Source organism: Schistocerca serialis, chromosome 8, assembly GCF_023864345.2.
Source record: "Schistocerca serialis cubense isolate TAMUIC-IGC-003099 chromosome 8, iqSchSeri2.2, whole genome shotgun sequence".
Lineage (NCBI taxonomy): Eukaryota > Metazoa > Arthropoda > Insecta > Orthoptera > Acrididae > Schistocerca > Schistocerca serialis.
The window spans coordinates 34,133,814-34,156,043 of record NC_064645.1 but is presented as its reverse complement, the minus strand read 5'-3'; the positions used below and the strand labels follow the sequence as shown (position 1 = coordinate 34,156,043).

The window sequence follows — 22,230 nt, the reverse complement described above, 5'->3', positions numbered from 1 at the left end:
AAAGCTGGCAGGGGTAAAATACAGGGAGCGAAAGGCTATTTACAATTTGTACAGAAACCAGATGGCAGTTATAAGAGTCGAGGGGCATGAAAGGGAAGCAGTGGTTGGGAAGGGAGTAAGGCAGGGTTGTAGCCTCTCCCCGATGTTGTTCAATCTGTATATTGAGCAAGCAGTAAAGGAAACAAAAGAAAAATTCGGAGTAGGTATTAAAATTCATGGAGAAGAAATAAAAACTTTGAGGTTCGCTGATGACATTGTAATTCTGTCAGAGACAGCAAAGGACTTGGAAGAGCAGTTGAATGGAATGGACAGTGTCTTGAAAGGAGGATACAAGATGAACATCAACAAAAGCAAAACAAGGATAATGGAATGTAGTCTAATTAAGTCGGGTGATGCTGAGCGAATTAAATTAAGAAATGAGGCACTTAAAGTAGTAAAGGAGTTTTGCTATTTGGGGAGCAAAATAACTGATGATGGTCGAAGTAGAGAGGATATAAATTGTAGGCTGGCAATGGCAAGGAAAGCGTTTCTGAAGAAGAGAAATTTGTTAACATCCAGTATTGATTTAAGTGTCAGGAAGTCATTTCTGAAAGTATTCGTATGGAGTGTAGCCATGTATGGAAGTGAAACATGGACGATAAATAGTTTGGACAAGAAGAGAATAGAAGCTTTCGAAATGTGGTCCTACAGAAGAATGCTAAAGATTAGATGGGTAGATCACATAACTAATGAGGAAGTATTGAATAGGATTGGGGAGAAGAGAAGTTTGTGGCACAACTTGACCAGAAGAAGGGATCGGTTGGTAGGACATGTTCTGAGGCATCAAGGGATCACCAATTTAGTATTGGAGGGCAGCGTGGAGGGTAAAAATCGTAGAGGGAGACCAAGAGATGAATACACTAAGCAGATTCAGAAGGATGTAGGTTGCAGTAGGTACTGGGAGATGAAAAAGCTTGCACAGGATAGAGTAGCATGGAGAGCTGCATCAAACCAGTCTCAGGACTGAAGACCACAACAACAACAACAACTGTGGAAATGAAACGTCGGATGGATGATCCTACGTTTGTCTACTTGTTTTGCTTCAAAAGACATCTCTCAGGGCACTAACTTACGAGATACTGGATTTGCAAATTGTTCAGATGGAAAGACGATTTCAAGACTTTCCCCAAATTCAGTTTGTTGAACTTTTGAACAAAAAATGTTTCCTGAACTATCAAAAAGAATTCCCAATGTTGAAACTGCTTCAGTTATTAGAACAGTACCCTTTTTTCAAACAAGAACAACTTGAAAATTAACTGTGTAACATATACGCTGATGAGAAAAAAAAACTTATCTACAAAAATCCTCTTAAAGTAAATTGTCAACAATGATTTAGACTCTGTTTATGAAGAAACGATGACGTTCCTGCATTTGGTTTTCACCCTGCCCACAACTACAGCAAGCAATGAACAAAGCATGAGTACTCTTAAATGAGTGAAGAATTATTTAAGGAATTCAATGTCCAACACCTGGATGTCATGTTTGAGCACGTTAGCAATAGAAAAGACACTGCTTGGAGAGCTATCCAGTGATCAGATCTTTGTAGACAGAGTTATAGACTTATTTGTGGTAAGAAAAGACAGGCACATTGCATTGTGTACAAGAAAATATAATTGCTTCTTCTCTTGCTGCTGGAGTTCTACAAATTTGTCATTGTTTCTTGAACAAGTTAGTTGTTATTATTATTGGTGGTGGTGGTAGTGGTGGTGGTGGTGGTAGTAGTAGTAGTAGTAGTAGTAGCAGTGGTTGTTGTTTTATTTGATGCATTTTGTTTCATTTGTTTAAATTATTGTTTATTGTACTATTTTGTCTCCCTATAATAACTGTAGAGTCTCCCCAACCTTTACAACCATGCTACGCCACTGGGCATAGCAAAGTTCAAGTGTTTTTAACTTTAGTGACATGGTGATTTCGCCACATCTTGTATATTCGTGAAACTTTTCTGGTAATTCTGGTAACCAAGGACAGTGTGTACAGCACTCACTATGTTCATTTCGAAACAGATACAGCTCATTTACATGCAGCTTGTAAGAGCAAAAGCCGCACTGCAGCACTCATCTCCAAGCACAGAGGCGGCGTTGTATCCGTCCCATACTTGTAAGTTAAAATGTAACCTACTTCGTATGTAAAATATATTCTAACCTAACCTCCTCAATCCCATCAAAAACTGACAAATGAGATTGGATGCAATGTGACCATAATGTTATCGTGTGACCTCTGGCGATGGCCTCTGACGACAGTTGTCAGAGCCACTCTGACTGCAGCCTAGCAACCGTCTGGGCGATCTACATGTATCGTTTCTTTTCGGCACATAGCTGAATAAATCTTGTTTCAGAAAATATATTATGGTCTGTCATATATCAAAAACAATTAATTTTTAAAAAAGCAATGTTTTCTGTTCCTAGATACCTCATTTATATCAAATAATTTAGAATTGTCACTGATATTGTTTCTATTATTCATAGTTATTATCAAACGTACATAAAACAAGTTTCCACTTTTTGGTTGTTGGAAGTAATCTCGAGGAAAGCGTGACCAGGTTTCGAAAATCTTTCCAATAGAAATTTCCGAAGAAGGTATTAGAATATTTAATCACTGGCATAACTGACATATCACGTGGAATGAACGACTAACTACTGTTTCAAACGTGAAGACAGCAGTCTAACATAAATACAAAATAAACTTCACATATTTTTATGGCCAGGAGTTGAAGTTTAGAGTTCACAATAAAACTGGCGAATTGTTGAAGACAAAGAAAAGCTTTAAGCAAGGTCCACACCAAAACTGCATAAGGAATAAAAATATTTTTTTCAGTCCGTTACCAGCCAAGCAAAGCAGTACTGACACGGTTAGCCCAAAACATCATCTTCACTTTTACTCTCTGATTCAGCCAAATCAGAATCATGAAGATTAATTATGAAAGGCTCCATCGCTGAGTCTGTTTGTTTCCTTTTTAAAATCTTCTTTCTGGAGTGTTTCTGAATGTCTGGTGCAGTTTACCCATCCAGAGAGAGTTTCGTTGTTCACTGCTTCACGTGTGAGTTTCTCAACATCAGCAATCCGGAAGGTGCTATTTCTTTCTACGATATGGGCTTTAACTTGAGCAACCATACCAGCTCAATAATATTGTAGTGGCAATGATATGGTGATGACGTGGTTACTCCATGACCAGACTGTTTTGCAAGTTCATATATATTGTTAAGTGCGATAAGTAACTGTGTCCTGGTCTGTGACGCAGTGTGAGGAATAGGTGACAACCATGAAATAATTTCATCCTTTCTGGTATTCGAAGCAGGAGTCTTATTCACTGCACAGAGTGCACACTCGCATTGCGAATGACAATAACAGAATTCCCTGCCATGTACTGAAGTAGCTGTTGTACAACCGCTGCTTGAAGACAATAAGGTATCCCCCTTTGCCTACAGGAACCTTCACGCCTCCAAAATCCTCACTTGTCTTCCATTACATTGGTCTTCAATGGTCATGATGCATGTACATTTCATCAAGATAATAAATATGTGACTTTCCAGCTTGTTTTATTTCATGCATTGATATCAAGAACACTGTTCTTGCTGCTACAATGCCACTTCTCTCAAAGAGTATCTTTCCTTCTTCATTGGTTCTTCTGTATTTAAATCCTATTTTCCTTAATATTCTGAGCATGGTAGATTTGCTGTCGTTGAAACTGTCAGTTCCTTTCACGCATGAACATAGGCATAGGATATTCAACTGTCAAATTTCCCACCATAACACATTCTTGCTGAAATCATTGAGCTCACTTTCTTCTGATTTCGGCGCTTATTGGGCAATATAAAAATAGGTGATCCATTCTTTTCAGCTCTGCTGGCTTCATTGGCTATCCATTAACAGTTCTCAACCTGATACAGCACACCACCACTGTTCATTCTTGGTAACTGGCAACACCAGGAGATGCTTTCTGATAAGACACGGATGCCACTTCAGACTCCCATCCAAGGAAACGATACATGCTAAACACTATCTCTCTTGTCTACCTGTGTAATACTGGGTGTGATTTGCTTTTGCCACCTATATGGTTCATACTGCCTTGAAATAACTTTTGAAAGAACGCCACGCCAAACGCTAAAACAAGTTGTAAACTCGCTCCACACAGTATGAAATTAACTCAAGGGCATGCTACGGCTAACGCAATGATATTGGTTAGCATGTCAAGTGATGTATCCGTGCTTCTTAAAGCACTGGACTATACAGTGCTCTAGTGTTTCTGGGCTAGAGGTGAGCCAAATGGTTATTTTGGAATAATATTCCAGATGGGATTACAGTTAAATAACAAAGTAGGTGGAATCAATAAGTTTAGTTTTGAGTATAATTATAACTGTGAGTAGCGCAAAGTGGCAGGCTCATCGTATGGATCGTGCCATAACTTTAGCTAATTAACTGTCCGGTACATTTCAGTTGATGTCTGGACAGTTACTGGCGTTCCATATTACATGTACATACATTATTGGTCACTATTAGAAATATTATCCTCGTAGCTGCAACAGAAAGTACGCGGAACTTCGCCACAGCACTGTTTAAGTGGAATGTTAAAAATGTGCTGTTTTAAGTATGAACTAATATGTAAGCTGAATACTGTAGGTAAAATTCGAAGCTTAATTTCTTGTGCTGTTCACTTCATAGAATAAGTGTACGGGCTTGTAATGCAACACAAAAATATACGTAATGTGACAGATTCATTTACTATTGTACGAGATAGTCCATTTGAGGGAAGTGTGAGTATGCTAATCCAAATTTTATGTGAGATTTGGAAAACTGCTCAATTTCTACAGCTACTGTGAGAGTTTTAATTTTTTGGTGGGAGAATGACTAAATTACATTCCTCCGAGCATTCAGTTTGTCATGTATCTCTTACATTTGGCATTATTGTACACAGAATTCCAGTGGATGATTGGTTGTGTTGATCTCTTAGGGGTAACATATTTAAACACCTCAGGCATCATTATGAAACCTTTTTTATGTGGTTGATCTAATTCTTCTTCAGTTACCAAGATTGTGAGAGTGAATAGAGGGAATACAAATTTGCATAATATTTTCAGAAATTTCACAATAACATAATTTCCTGTCCTGAGGAATACCTGTCGATTGCATGTTTCGCTTTCTTTTCCCCCCTTCTATCAGACATATGAGGCAATAATAAACACTTCATCTGTCAACACCACCTGCCTACTTTGACCTTTTTTTTCTTTTTACAATTTAATATCATGACATTTAAATGTCTGAATATGTAACAGACTAATTCATGGAGGAGACAGGTGAGCACTCAAAGTGAAGGGCTATGTTTTGCATGTAACAGAACCTCAATATAGCAATGAGTGCACCTAACAAAGGTTCTTAGTGTTGCTTAACATAACAGAAAATGAACTGACTCGAGCTCTTTGAAAAGAAAAGGCATATATTATTCAAAAACGTTCATGTAGTATGCACAAGTACTAGTACGCCCTAATATAAGTAGATCCATACTTTTATTAAATATCACTGACAAAGTATCCGACCTGATTAGCATTGTAAGCATACCTGTATTCAATCCAAATATGCCTCCATCAAATGGTTAATTTGCCGTACATGTGTCAGACGAAATATAAATATACCATTGTACAATTTCCCATACAAACTGACATCCTCAATACTATGCATAAAATGTTTCAAAGTCAATGGCTACAAACTAATTAAATAAAAAAAAGCCCATATGCAATGGATATGTACAAACTGAGAAGACTCATTTTTCTCTCAGTAAAGCCATCAAGTAATGTTTCACCAAATTGCACAGGTTTTTTTGTACACAAGTTGATAAGATACAATTTAATGAGATTGATCTGATCGAGAACCGGCACTTTTACCATAATGATGCCACTAAGCAATAGGGATACGGTATACTTTGAGAAGATATTCAACTATTTTCCATTTTTAGATCATCTGCAAGACTCAAATATTTCAGTAAGTGTAAAACACTTAGAAAATATTAACATGTTGCATACTCTTAACAATATTTAATGGATTTTCACATATAAGACTATCGCTAGTACTACTAGTCTAGTGGCAACAACATAGAGAAAACCAAGTACACGAAATGAAAGCCAGTACCCTCTAACGCAACCAAAGGCCGAAAGAGAGTGACACCTGTTTCGGAACTACAAGAAATGGCACCCTGATGGCCAGTGGTTATTTCCATAGCAGTACACAAATATTTTGTTCACTCCAATAACTATCCTCTCCGGAAATATCGGGTTCTACGACCATTAACTGGAGTCAGGAACACAGTTACCAACTTCCAGGTTATCTGTAGTGGTAGCCTGTTAACTGCCAGAGAACAAGAACTGTGAGTGAATACAATAACTGCCAGAAAAAAATACTGACCTCTGATAGTTATATCCACAGTCTCTCGAATTCCTAATGGTAATTATTTGTACTGCCCACCCAAACTAAACTGACACACAGAGTGATGACTCAAGGAAATGACCTTAAATGTGCAATGCCTTTACAGCCGCTCCTATCAGCCACTGTTCCGACATATCTTTATTTAATCGTTAGTACTGAGAGCACACGAAATAGTATACATTACTATCCACAGATGGCATGCAGTCTCACAGTTATTTCCTTGGTGTATAGAACACTTGCCACATGGTCTAACCCTCTCCATCATAGCCAGATCTCAGTTGATGCGAAAGCATAGTACAATCTTCGGTAAACAGATGACGTGTGGCACTGTTGGCTGTTATTGAAATAACTGGTAGTAGCAGATGAGCAGTTATGACAGTAACTGCTACTATTAAATAACAGGTTGTTTCTATCAGTTATGCTATTTTTCGCCACCTCTATTCTGGGCATTGAGACCCACTAAGTTACGTGGCATGTGCTGTGCACTCTGCTGCTCTGAACATTAGACAATGTATGTGGTTTCAGCATGATAGTTGCCCAGCACATTATGCAATTGACGCACAGCTGGTATTAGGCTGCATTCGCAGTGGCACCGATGACGGATGTCAGACACCGTCGCCAAAGTCGCCCGATAACCCCGTCCGACAGCTTCGCCACTGTGCATCTGATATCATTTGTCAGTTTTCGATGGGATCAAGGTACAAAGTAGGTTAGATTTCAACCTTCAAGGACGGGATGGATACCACGATGGCTCTGTGCTTGAACACGAGTGCTGCAGTGCGGCGTTTGCTATTACAAAGATGCCGAAAGCAAATACATAAGGTATATCTGTGTCGAAAAGAATGTGGTGAGTGTAGCCTCTGTCCTCAATCACTGGTTTTACCAGACAAGTTTTGCGAACAGAATTAAAAATGCTTTAACTTTGTGACACTGTTTTCCTTCTCTCACTAGCAATTAGCATCAGAAGGGACCACCACCACCTTACAAACTAATAGACCATAATTGATGTTTTTCTTATTTATATGCATGCATTACGAATATATGTAGTTTGTGATACACTGTACTAACAATTTCTCCAAAACATGTTGTTCAGTGTGTGGTTTATTATACTACAGTGGCAGGATGTGCAACTTCCCTGTATAAAGTTTTTACCAATGAGGCTATGAGCACATAATGGTTAATTCATGTGGTGAAAGTATGTGTCACTATTATATGATGCATGGATAAAATGTGTGTGTAAGCAAGCAAACATTATCTAATTAATGAAAGGTAGATTTGTGGTTTCACAGCGGCTCACTTTATCCTAAAAATGGTGAAAATTAATGTAGCACTGGCAAGATATTCATATAATCAGATTCTAGTACACTTCATTGTTCTCTAAGCACTTACCGAGAGGATATGAGAAAGGAAGTAACAGCATTCCAGGGGCGACTATCATTTCACATTGAGCGTTGTATTTAATAAATAAAACCAACATTTCAGTGCTTTTTAGTAGACCTGCACAGCTTCAAATTTCAGTACAGAATAAATTAAAACTTTCATAGTATAGGTAATTGAGATGCAAGAGTGAGAACATTAGATTTTAATTTATTATCTGGAGCATCTTAAATAACATCCCACATATCGTACAAAAACTTTGAACCTGTACTTTTCAGAACATGTATACACCTAATTATTAGAAAGATGCGACCCACAGATGTCAAATATCAAAGTGTTACTTCTAGTTTTACTTGAACCAGAACTGCATATATAATGTGAGAATCATTTAACAAATTTAATTTCACTATCACATTACAGATTTTACAGTATTGCACTGAGGTCATAATAGCAAATAAAAAATAACGTAGTTGAATGAGAAGTACATGTTTGTTTATGTTTTAAACTGCTCATGTCATAACACTGCTTACCCAGCTTCTGCTAAGAGGCAGTTCTAAAATAAACTATCCCTGTTGAGTAAATGATGTTTCAAAATACAGCAATGAACAAATAAGAGATGTCTGTATAGCATTTATTGAAATAATGTTGCAGCTAATGAAACTTTTTTAATTACATAAATAGCGTTATCTTGACCAGAGGCTAAAATTAAAACAAACTTCACAGAAATACTTACCATCTGGGCCATTATGACAAGGAGGGCCAATTGCCTCATTAATGTCGACTTTCCACCCATGTTTGGTCCTGTCAAAACAATTAGACTGGCCACATCGTCGCAGCCTATCGTCACATCATTTGGCACAAATTTCTCTACCCATGAGATACATGGATGTCGGCCTTCCAGAAGTCGCACATAGGGCTGTGGAAAACATGTATACTGATGAACAAACAAAGGTCAAATTTTTTTTTTTTTTTTAAGCACTGAATAGTACAAGGATACATCAGAATAAAATATGTTACTATGTGTGTATTTTTTAAAGATGTATTATTTCTTTTTTAAATTAGAGGCATCTTCAGAAAGTAAGTGAACTGTGACCATGAGTGGTATAGGGGAATCCCCTGACAAGTGTGAACATTACAGGAACATGGTAGTACAAAATCTCAAGTTTTAGTGTCCAGTTGCGTGAAAGAAGATGGTAAGAAAACCTGCCATGTGCGAGCCACATGCTGTGATCCCTGTTCTTACTCATGAAATGAATAACACCTACCAAAATTTTTTTGCGAATCAGGACGGTTTCCAACAAAGGTGTTATGAACAGAATGAGTGTGTTTAGTGATGTAGAGATTTCAATGGAGGCAGAACAAATGTTCATGACAAACAGATTAGTGAGAAGACTTCCCATCTTGATTGATGAGATGGTGCAAAAAAATTGAGAAAACTGTTCATGAAGACAGCCGGTTGACAGTGGATAATACTTCTGTGAGGTTTCCACAATTCTCCGGAACACTCTTGTATGAGACACTTAAAGAAATGGAGGGATACCGGGAACTGTGCGCGAGATGGGTCCCATAACAGCTGACAGAGCAGTATGAGAAAAACTGGGTCAATAGCATCCACAAATTTCTTGACTGACTTGAATTGGAAGGTGAGGACTTTCTGAGCACTATTCTGACTGGAGATGAAACGTGGCTGACTCATTACATGCTTGAGACAGAAAAACAGTCATCATAGTGCTGTCACGCCAATTCCCCATCTGCCAAAAAATTCAAAACAACAATTTTCATCGAATTTCTGCTTCAGGTGGAGACCACCAATGCACAATGATATTTAGAGACCCTAAAAAAACTCTAAGGGAACACTTAAAACAGAAGGAAATACTGATAGGAGGACTGCGCTTGTTTGGTGGCAATGCCCATCCTCATACGGTTTTAGCCTATCACCCCCGTATTCCCCGGATTTGGTGCCTTCAAATAATCTTTTCACCTCCCTGAAAGTACGCACTAGTGGAATTAAAATTTAATCTTATGAACAGGTGCAAAAATATGTTCTGACATGGGGGAATGAGCTGGTGATAAGAGTTCTTTGAGGAAGGCATAAGGAAGTTTGTGCCACAGTTCACCAAGCACTCAATGGGATGGAGATTACATGGGAAAATAATCAGCAAGTGTATCAACAATATCCCGTAATTTTTATTTTAAAATACAATTTTCCAAAAAATATGAATGTCTAGTACACTTAATTTCTGAACATGCCTCGTATATTTATTTTGAGTATTTGAATTTACTTTTGAAATTATAATATGCGCTACACAATAGAAAATATAGATATTAACACTATCTGTGACAGAAGATTAGTTCCAACTTTCCAGTTGTTAAAAGAGGAAGAAATGGGGCAGTTGGTGACACTTAGATGGTAGTTTCTGATAATATTATTCCAACACTATAACTTCAACAGCATTATTCACAAATAGACCACTGACCATATAAATATCGATATTTTCTAAGCTTGTACTGCAATATGCCCTTTGACAACAATGTTCCTCCTCTTGCCAACATTGTCACCTCAGAGTAGCAATTGCAACCTACGCCCTCAAAGATTTGCTGGATGTATTCCAATTCCTGTCTTCGTTTACAGTTTTTATCCTCTACAGCTTACTCTAGTACCATGAAAATTATTCCCTGACATGTCAACAGATTTCCTGTCATCATGCCCCTTCTTCTTGTCAGTGTTTTCCCATATGTTTCTTTATTCACTGACTCTGCAGAGAACCACCTCATTCCTTACCTTATAATTATACGTCCACTCAATTTTCAATATTATTCTTCAGCACCGCATCTCTTCTGTCCCGGTTTTCCCACAATCTGTGTCTCATTACTATACAACTCTGTGCTCCAAATGTACGTTCTCAGAAATTTCTTCCTCAAATTAAAATCTATGTTTGATACTAGCCCTTTTTTGCCAGAGCTAGTCTGATTTTTACAACCTCCTTGCTCCATCCAGCATGGATGATTCTGCTGCCCAGGTAGCAGAATTCCTTAAATTCATCTATTTCATGATCCCTAATTCTGATAAGTATCTCGCTGTTCTTGTTTCTGCTACTTCTCATTACTTACAATCTCTCTTCGATTTCTCTCAATCCACATTCTGCACTCATTAGACTGTCCATTCCATTGAACACATCCTTACCCTTTCACCCTGCATTTTCATCTCAATCTTGGACCATTCTTTTATTTATGTCGTTTCCGGTGTACAAACTGAACAGTAGGGGCAAAAGACTGCATCCTTGTCTTATACCCTTCCTAACTCAAGCATTTAATTCTTTGTCTTCCACTCTTACTGTTCCCTCGTGGTTCTTGTACATATTGTATATTACCTGTCTTTCCCCATAGCTTACCTCTATTTTTCTCAGAACTTTGAATGTCTTGCATCATTTTACATTGTCAAGTGCTTCTTCCAAGCTGATAAATCCAATGAACGTGTGTCAATATTTCTTCAGTCTTGCTTCCATTATTCACCACAATGTCAGAACTACCTCTCTGGAGCCTTTACCTTTCCTAAAGCCAAACTGATCTTCATCCAACAGATCCCCAATTTTCTTTTCCATTCTTCTGTATATTATTCTTATCAGCAACTTGGATGTATGAGCCATTAAGCTGATTGTGCAATAATTCTTTCATTTGTCAGCTCTTACTGTCTTCAGAATTGTGTGGACGATATTTTTCCGAAAGTATGACAGTACATTGCCAGTCTCAAAAATTTTCTATACAGCAACATGAATATTCATTTGGTCGCCACCATCCCCACTGATTTTAGAAATTCCAATGTTATCTATCTCATCTGCCTTATTTGACTTCAAGTCTTCCAAAGCTCTTAAGTTCTGATTCTAATACTGGATCCCCTATCTTTTCCTTGTCAACTCTTGTTTCTTCTTCTATCACATCATCAGACAAGTGTTTCCCCTCATAGAGGACTTACATATAATCTTTCCACCTATCCACTCTCTCCTCTGCATTCAACAGTGGAATTCCAATTGTTCTTGATGTGACCACCCTTGCTTTTAATTTCACTGAAGGTTTTTTTGGCTTTTTTATATGCTGAGCCTATCTTTCCGACAATCATATCTTTGTTCAATTTCTTTACATTTTTCATGCAGCTATTTTGCCTTAGCTACCCTGCACTTCTTATTAATTTCATTTCTAAGTGACTTATTTCTGTAGTCCTGAATTTCCCTGAACATTTTTGTACTTTCTTCTTTTGTGGCTCAGCTAGATATTTTATCTGTTATCCCCGATTTCTTCGTAGCTGCCTTTTTTCTACCTGCAATTTCCTTTCCAACTTCTATGAGAGGCCTTTTTGGAGATGTCCATTCCTCTTCAATGCAATGCATTAAGACTGAGATTTAGGAACCAGGTTTTAAATTGTAAGACATTTCCAGGGGCAGACGTGGACTCTGACCACAATCTGTAGATTAAAAATTGAAGAAACTGCAAAAAGGTGGGAATTTACGGAGATGGGACCTAGATAAACTTAAAGAATCAGAGGTTACAGAGAGTTTCAGAGCGAGCATTAGGGAACGACTGACAAGAACTGGGGAAAGAAATACATTAGAAGAAGAATGGGTAGCTTTGAGAGATGAAATAGGGACGGCAGCAGAGGATCAAGTAGGTAAAAGGACGAGGGCAAGTAGAAATCCTTGGGTAACAGAAGAGATATTGAATTTGATTGATGAAAGGAGAAAATATAAAAATGCAGTAAATTAAGTGGGCAAAAAGAATACAAACGTCTCAAAAATGAGATTGACAGAAAGTGCAAAATGGCTAAGCAGGGATGGCTAGAGCACAAATGTAAGGATGTAGAGGCAAATACCACTAAGGGTAAGATAGATACTGTCTACAGGAAAATTAAAGAGACCTTTGGAGAAAAGAGAACCACTTGTATGAATATCAAGAGCTCAGATGGAAAACCAGGTGTAAGCAAAGAAGGGAAAGCACAAAGGTGGAAGGAGTAATAGAGGGTCTATACAAGGGTGATGTACTTGAGGGCAATATTAAGAAAATGGAAGAGGATGTAGAAGAATACGAAATGGGAGATATAATACTGCATGAAGAATTTGACAGAGCACTGAAAGATCTAAACTGAGACAAGGCCCCGGGAGTAGACAACATTCCATTAAAACTACTGATAGCCTTGGGAGACCCAGCCCTGACAAAACTCTACCATCTGTTGAGCAAGATGAATGACACAGGAAAAATACCCGCAGACTTCAAGAAGAACAAGGTGTATACATGGACAAGGAAAACAAATTCCTGGATTTTCCGGTTGAAAATACACTTTCTCCCGGGTGAAAATGCACTTTCTCTGTGTTAAGTGACAGTATACTTTTCCTCGGCACTGTAAAACTGATCAATACTTTGAATGTTTATGGTTTTATACACCGACGTGGAATTTTCCGGCACTTTAGAAAACTTAACTTAGGGGGAAAGAAACAGTTTTGGAAAGATCTTTGATGTGGAGCAACATGTACGCTGCATATAAATTCGAATTCCACCAAACACCGCATGTTACTTTCCAAAGCACAGAAATCGAGATTGCGACTCGCTTTTGTAAGCCAGTCATAGCTCATGTAACGTGATCTCTCCAGCTGATGACAGCATAGGACACGTGCTGTAGTCAGCCAATAGCAAGATCACTCTTAAGTAGCGTGAACACACAAATAAGAAAAGTTAATGGTTTAAATTAATATACATAGTGTTGCTACAAGAAAAACAAAGCTTTCACAAATAATATTGGTCACTAAGATTAATAAGCTGCAAGAGAAGCTAAGCTTCCACATATAATGCTGATCTTTTTGCACGCGTTACACTTTAAGATACATCACACAAATGTGCCAGTAAAATTTTTAATAACGACGTAAATGTCTGATCTTCTGGGCTCATAATTCTTCTAGATGGTTGTCCTCAAAGAGTTGATTTTTAAATGAGAGTCAAACGCTCTGTGATTTAAGAAATTCATCGTACATTCTCTCACATAGTTCGTCTTGTGTAAAAGGAAATTTACTTTGAAAGTAATACTTTTCAAACCACCATTCGCAATATTTTCCCATGACCTGTTAGAAATTGGTTCGTTTCAGCAGTTGCCAGAGAGTGCCAGATAACAGGTGTCACAGTGCCTGCGCAGCTACGCTGACTCAGGAAGCCCGCATGTTCGTACGTGTAAAACATTAAAAGATCTTGCATTATGTCATAAAAGAAACGACATCAGTGGATACTTCAAGAGCATCAGAATTTCGTGAACCATGCTAATGCTTAATTCAGCTTAAAGTGCACATTCGTATATCCAGAATCGGCTGTACATTTTCTTGAGTACCAGTACTGTTTTATCTCATGTTTGGTTCTTTATTAAGGCATAATGCCATACGAGCTAGAAGATGGAAAACGTGCACTTGAAATGCAGCGAACAGTTGAAACTAGCCTACAGTGTGAAATGAAACACTTTGTTTCAGGTAAATTGACTGCCTCAGCGCAAAAAATTAATAAAAGCCAAATCTCTTTAGCAAACCGACAAAAATAATGTCATTGTTCTGCAAGGCGATTAATGCTTGACTGTCAGATGGAAACAAAACCTGAAACTAATAACCTATTTTAGCCTTCCGTAATTATGTGAACATATTTTAATTCACTTGATAACTGCCGGCCACATAAATCTGTTTTGTTTTCATTTGACGTGAGAGCAGTAAATGAAGAGGAAACAGTAAAATCACTAAAAGTAAACACAGGTTACGTGAAGACTCCTCACCTCCCCACTACAACACAGACTGCTCTGTGGATCATCCCTGGATCTCCCATATTTCCAAGCCAGGGCAATATTAGATAGTGGCGCCTAGCCACACATCTGTAGCCAGAAGCGGTAGAAGGTACTACTCATAGTCGACTCAACTGCACATGCACAAGAGCCCGCCGCAATTGCTCAAACGAATCTAATGTAAACAGCTGTCACGTCATACTCATCGGAGGCAATTTGTTGTTAGGAAGCATTGCATAGTCTTCCTAAAGCCTTTGACACACTTTGCTGTTGGCAGACGCTTATATGATCACTGTGTTTTATTGTTGTCTATGGCATATTTCCTTTGCGACTGAAGTTTTATTTAATTCCCCCCCTCTCGTTTATGCTTTGTTGCTGCAGTATTATTCTGCAGAAGCGGGATACAGTAATATCCTTTGTTAGAGTATTGGTTCTTACCAGTCAAAAATCACAAAAATTTAACTGAAAAGTAAACCAATGAAAAGTTCTTGGAATTCTAAAAAATTCCCGGGTTTTTCCCGGTTTTCACCAGGATGAAAAAATTCCCGGGTTTTTCCCGGTTTTCACCAGGATGAAAAAATTCCCGGGTTTTTCCCGGATCTCCCAGGTCATATACACCCTGAAGAATATAATAATTCCAATACCAAAGAAAGCAGATATTGACAGATGTGAAAATTACTGAACTATCAGTTTAATAAGACACGGCTGCAAAATACTAACACAAATTCTTTACAGAAGAATGGCCCTGGTAGAAGCCGACCTCAGGAAAGATCAGTTTGGATTCCTTAGAAATGTTGGAACACTTGAGGCAATACTGACCCTACAAATTATTTTAGAAGAGAGATTAAGAAAAGGCAAACCTACAATTCTAAGAGAAAGCTTTTTACAATGTTGATTGGAATACTATCTTTCAAATTCGGAAGGTGGCAGGGATAAAATACAGGGAGTGAAAGGCTATGTACAATTTGTACAGAAACCAGATGGCAATTATAAGAGTGGTGGGGCATGAAAGACAGGGTTGTAGCCTATCCCCAGTGTTGTTCAATCTGTATATGGAGCAAGCAGTAAAGGAAACAAAAGAAGAATTTGGAGTAGGAATTAATATCTGTGGAGAAGAAATAAAAACTCTGAGGTTTGCCAATGATATTTTAATTCTGTCAGAGACAGCAAAGGACTTGGAAGAACAGTTGAACAGAATGGACAGTGTCTTGACAGGAGGATATAAGATGAATGTTGACAAAAACAAAACTAGGATGATGGAATGTAGTTAAATTTAATCAGGTGATGCTGAGGGAATTCGATTAGGAAATGAGACATTTAAAGTATACGTGAGTCTTGCTGTTTGAGAAGCGCAATAACTGATGATGGCCGAAGTAGAGAGGATATAAAATGTAGACTGGCAATGGCAAGGAAAGTGTTTCTGAAAAAGAGAAATTTGTTAATATCAAGTATAGATTTAAGTGTCAGGAAGTATTTTCTGAAAGTATTTGTATGGGTACAGAAGTGAACCATGGATGATAAATAGTTTAAACAAGAAGAGAATAGAAGCTTTTGAATTGTGGTGCTACAGAAGAATGCTGAAGATCAGATGGGTAGATCATGTAACTAATGAAGTGGTGTTGAATAGAATTGGGGAGAAGAGAAATTTGTGGCACAACTTGACTCGAAGAAGGGATCAGTTGGTAGGACATGTTCTGAGGCATCAAGGGATCACCAATTTAGTACTGGAGGGCAGTGTGGAGGGTAAAAATCGTAGGGGGAGACCAAGAGATGAATACACTAAGCAGATTCAGAAGGATGTAGGTTGCAGTAAGTACTGGGAGATGAAGAGGCTTGCACAGGAAAAAGTCTTGGAAAGACCTTTGACGTGCAGCAACATGTATGCTGCATATTATACAATTGTATAAATTCTAATTCCACCAAACACAGCATGTTCATTTCCAAAGCATTGAAATTGAGATAGGCTTCTGTAAGCCAATCATGGCTCATGTCACGTGATCTCGCCAGCTGATGACAGCAGATATTCAAAGCATAGGACATGTGACGTAGTCAGCAATAGCAACATCACTGTTAAGTAGTGCAAATACACATATGGGAAAAGTTAATAGTTTAAATTAATATACATAGTGTAGCTACAAGAAAAGCTAAGCTTTCTCGTGTAACATTTATATCAAAGACTAATAAGCTACTAGAGAAGCTAAGCTTTTACATGTAATATTGACATTTTTCTGCACGTGTTACACTATAAGATACATCACACAAATGTGCCTGTAAAATTTAAAATAATGACAGAAATGTTTGGTCTTCTGGAAAGTGGCCGGTCCTCAAAGTGTTAAGTTTTAAATGAGAGTCAAAAGCTGTGTGATTTAAGAAATTCATTGTTCATAACAGAATTCAGCTTGCATAAAAGGAAATTTACTTTGAAAGTAACGATTTTTGAACCACCATTCACAATATTTTCCTGAGACATGTTAGAAATAGGTTCATTTCAGCAGTTGACAGAGAGTGACAGAAGAATGGCATTACAGTTCTTGTGCAATTACGATGGTGTAGGAAGCCCATTTGTTCATATGTATAAAGCATTAAGATATCTTACATTACGTCATAAAAGAAACAGGACATCAGAGGATACTCCAAAAGCATGTTAATTTTGTAAACCATATAAATTTTCTTGGTTTACTGGTAATGTTCTATTACATCTGTTTCTTTATTATGGTAAAATACCATATGTGGCAGAAGATGGAAATGTGCACTTGAAATTCAGCAAACAGTTGGAACTGGCCTGTACTGCGGAATGAATCATATTAATTGAATATGTCAGCAAAAAAGATTAATAAAAGCCAAATTTCTTTAGCAAATCTACAAAAATAACTTCACTGTTCAGCAAGGCGATTATTACCCAACTGCCAAAAATGCGGAAATAAAATAAAAATCAGCAAACTGAAACTAATAATATATTTCAGCCTTTCATAATTATATGTAAGTATTTTAATTCACTTTATATTTCCCGGCCACATACATCCATTTTGTTTTCCATTGTACACAAGAGGAAACAGCAAAATCACTAAACATAAATGCAGATCACGTGGAGACTAACTCCCTCTGTACTACAACTCAGACTGTTCTGCACATGCGTGAATCTGTCAGCTTGGGCGCGCCAGAAAAATTTTTCTGGGTAGGCCGGTATTACACTATCACATTTCTTTGACAAAGAAATAAGACCAAATATTTATCAAACTTCTTTGACAAAGATCTTTGACGTTGAGCTAAAACGGGGTATTGCACTGTAATCATCATCATCAGTAAACACTTCCGGGCTAAGTTGCCGTGGTCGATCTGTAGAACTTCTTCTCCCTGACGTTTCGTTCTCAACTACGGAGAACATCTTCCGAGGTGAGTCGACGACTCACCTCGGAAGATGTTCTCCATAGTTGAGAACGAAACGTCAGGGAGAAGAAGTTCTACAGATCGACCACGGCAACTTAGCCCGGAAGTGTTTACTGATGAAGACGCCGGCCGTGAAAGCCTACATGGGATGGCACTGTAATCATATTTCAAGATAACTTCGTATTATGCGCTGCAGTTGCTACTGCCACAATTACATTGCGTGTGCATTTGGAAGAAAAATGGCAGAAAAAAAGGAAACATACTTGGATGAACCCATAGGTATTATGTTGAGATAATAAGAGCATTCAGCAAAATCTTTTACAAGAGTCGCAAGTGGAGGATGTCAAGTCTTATATACAAATTATTTATGAATGGATGAGAGTGTATTTCAGTATTTGCTCCATAAGTGGCTTTTCATACTACAAAACAGAAAATGACACGAGAGAGCTACTACAGTTTACAACAGAGCACTCTAATATCACATTGCACATTAAGCAAAATAATTTCAGAAATGCGTGAAGTGGTTTATAAAGCACTGAAGGGGAATATGTAAAGGTAAATAAATGTTTAGATCACTATATCGGCAATAAGAACTACTTTTCTTTTTTAATAATTTACTTAATGGAATTAGTGATCCGACAACTATGAAATTAATAAAAAGTACGAAAGAGAGAAGCGCTTTTTAATTTGTAGCATTCAGAGTTAAAAAATAGACAAAGTAGAATGGAATGCTAAAAAATTATTTTTTATTTCTGAGTGTGACCACATCCTTTATTCTGGCTTGCTGAAAAGCTGCCTGGATGTTTTCAGATGTACAGGTGGACAGCTGCAGCTATAATTATGGACGTATGTCGCCTGCAGCATATTCCACGTGCCCATCAACAAACAATTAATAGCAAACACAGTGCTGTACAAACATGGCAGCGATGTCTGGACAGCATTCTCAAGGGCACAGCACGTTGTTTCACCTACCTAAACGATATACTCATCTATTTCAGGAACCCTACTGAACACCACCAACACCTACGTGAAATTTTTTTTTGACCAACAGAAAGCTGGAGTGATCCTCAACATTGCAAAATGGTTTCGCGGTAAGGGAATAGCAAAATGGTTTCGCGGTAAGGGAATATGAATTCCTCAGACACTTACTTTCTGCTGCTGGCTCCCACCTCCTCCCCGAGACAGTACAGGCACTAGTGTACTTTCCACATAGTAGAACCTTCAAAGGCCTATGATGTTTCATCAACATGGTCAACTTTCTTACCGCTGTCTTAATGACACTGCTGTCACCCAAACGCCCCTTAATTCAGCACTCCTTGGCGATAAAAACAAAAGCAACGAACTGGTCCCTTGGGCTCAGGCCACGATTGAGAGCTTTTCTTTAAAAATAAAATAAAATAAATAAAAATAAAAACATCGGGGCCTCGCCAATGTGGCCCTTTTTGCCCACCCCCACCCTAGTACACCATCACAATAGTGGCAGACATGACCCAGGCAGCTATCGGGGACGTCCTATGACAATATGTGAACTATGTCTGGCAACCACTCACTTTCTTCTCATTTAACCTCTCTGATGCACAACACAACTGGCCAGCACACGATCATGAGCTGCTCGCAGTCCGTGAAGCCGTCCGGTATTTCCAATCTTCAGTCAGGGACGAGTCTTTACAACCTTCGCAACCGACTGCCCCCTTGCCTCTGGTTTTTGCGGGAAAGAAGCACACCAGATCTCACCTCGACAGGTTAGGCTACAGGAGTATATTGCACAATTAACTACCAATGTCCAGCGTGTTGCCGGCTTCGATAAAATTGTGGCAGATTGCCTTGGCTGCTTCTGCGCCTTCACTCAACTCATAGACTACAATACACTGGCCGCTGCTGAAGAGGCGCACCCATAGCTAGCCCACGCCATTCAGAATGCTGACAGTGGCCTCAGTCTACATATAAGAGCCTTATCCAGCTCTGATTGTAAGATCTTGTGTGACGTCCTCCTGGGTCCTTCGAAACTTGATGGTTCCTGACCATGTCCATGGCCTTGCACATGCTGTGCCTCCATGTTTCTGCAACCATCATGAAACAATGCTTCGTTTCGCCAAGCATCCAACGTCACTGCAGAAACTGTGTCTGGTTGTGTGTTCCACATCAGCACGTCAAGATCGGATAGCACACTCATTCCTTTGCAGCCAACGACCCCCCACACAACACCCATTCGTGCACATTCATGTTGACATTGTTGGCCCACTACCCTCGCACAATGAATATCAATACCTGCTGATACTTATTGACAGATTCACTTGTTGGCCAGAGGCTGCTGCCATCCCTGACGTTTCAGCCAACACTGTGGCTGTGGCCTTTGTTCGACCTGGGTGTCCCACTTCAGATGCCCACACAACATCGCTACAGATCGTGGGCACCAGTTCACGTCAGCGCTCTGTGGCTCCTGTTTCTGCCAAACCGCCAACTAAAACCCTGCAGCTTACGGTGTGGTGGAGTACTTCCACTGCACACTTAAAGCCCCCCCCCCCCCCCCCCCCCCACTCACTTTAGTTTCAAATGGTTCGCTGCCTTACTTCTGGTACTTCTAGACCTGTGGCTCACACAAAAAACTGACTTGGGAACTTTGCTGCTGAGCTGGTATATCGACAGCCACTCACTATTCCTGGTGATATTTTGGAAGCGACCCTGCTCCCTCCTGGCAGTAACATCTCAGGTTTCGTACAGCAGCTCCAGTGCCATAAGCGTCCAGCAGCAACCAACACCTTCGCAATGTCATAGTGAGTACCATGCCTTTATCCACCGTGACCTCACAACCTGCACACATCGTGCTCCAGGTGGAGGCATACCAGCCACTGCTCCGCCCAGTATTCGAGTCCGCACTCGGTTTTGCGATGTGAGGAAAAGACATTCTCCATTCGTCCATACAGGGTCACAACAACTGCCTCCATAAACAGGCTTACGCTGGCCAACGTCCTAGAAGCACCCCCAGCCTACGAGCACAGCACCACTGAGGTGGAGTTGCTCCTACCTACCAATGACCCCAGCCACAGCATCACGAATACTGCCCCTGATACAAAGTTGGTCAATACCTTCCCCTATGCTGTTCCAGACACGTCACTCCCGACGCCATGTCTCACACAATGCCAGTCGGTGCCGCCTCTGGCCAACAGCCAACAATCTACATGACATATCCCCTACTGCCTGGGACCCTGATGTCGCTTCCTCACTATCCTTTTCGCAGCCTCCAGCTGACACAGACAGTGTTCCGCCCCGCCTCCACATGCACCTGCCGCTGCCAACAGAGTGTAGTCACCACCATTGCAGTCACTTCCTTTTTCTTTTTTTTAGGACGCACAACAGCTACGGTCATAAGTGCCCATTCTGTGGCTTAGTGAAGGATAAAAACAGGAATTTAAATCAGCAGCAATGGGAGCGAAACTCAAGAAGGAAGGAAACTAAAAACAGAAGGAAATCTTAGAAAAGTGCCGTTGAACAGGGGTTGTTTTCTCTGAAAAAAGCTTCAAATGAATGATGTCATCTCACTAACACTTATAAACTCAAGGACATCATTGGCTGAGCGCACGTCACCTGCTGAAAGGGAAGATATATCAGGCGACAGCCGTAAACGGATGCGTAGTGGATTAAAATAGGGGCACTGAAGTAAAAGGTGTCTCACCGTCCATGATTGAGAGCAGTGGGGATAAAGCGGGTGAGGATTGTCACTTAAAAGATGTGGATGCTGCCTTGTTTCTGCATATACCAATATGCCCAGGGGTCCAGAGGAATGCCACAGATATGCCCCCCAGGTGGAGCACTCCTGAATCCAGTGGACCGGACAGTGGATGGGATAAAGAGCTTGGAGGCTGAGAAGAGAGCCGAGCGAATCCTAGCATACAATGTACTGTATCCGCTGAAGGTGACGGATGTATTTGACAGCCTGGAGAACAGCACAGAGCTCCGCAATAAAAACTGAACACTGATTGGGGAGCAGAATTCTAATAGGGGTGTCATCAATAATATACGCACTCCTCATACCAAAGGTGGTCTTGCAGCTGTCAGTGTAAATAAATGTGGCATCCTCCACCTGTGCACACAGAGCAGCAAATGACTGATGATAAACTATGGAAAAGGGGGGGGGGGGGTACTATCCTTGGGAAGCTGACAAAGATCATGGAGAAGGCAGGTCCGGAGGCGTTCTACCACCATTTGTCAAGAAA

General features: G+C 39.5%; 1 protein-coding gene across 2 annotated transcripts in view; it reads right to left on the bottom strand.

Annotated features, from left to right (window-relative positions):
• Window positions 1–22,230, bottom strand: part of LOC126416189 (DNA mismatch repair protein Msh6) — a 318,808-nt gene that overhangs the window by 31,756 nt on the left and 264,822 nt on the right. For both annotated transcript variants that reach the window (XM_050083772.1, XM_050083773.1), the window contains one exon: window positions 8,564–8,746. In XM_050083772.1, the coding sequence (XP_049939729.1) occupies window positions 8,564–8,746 (183 nt within the window). The remainder of the gene's footprint in view (window positions 1–8,563; window positions 8,747–22,230) is intronic.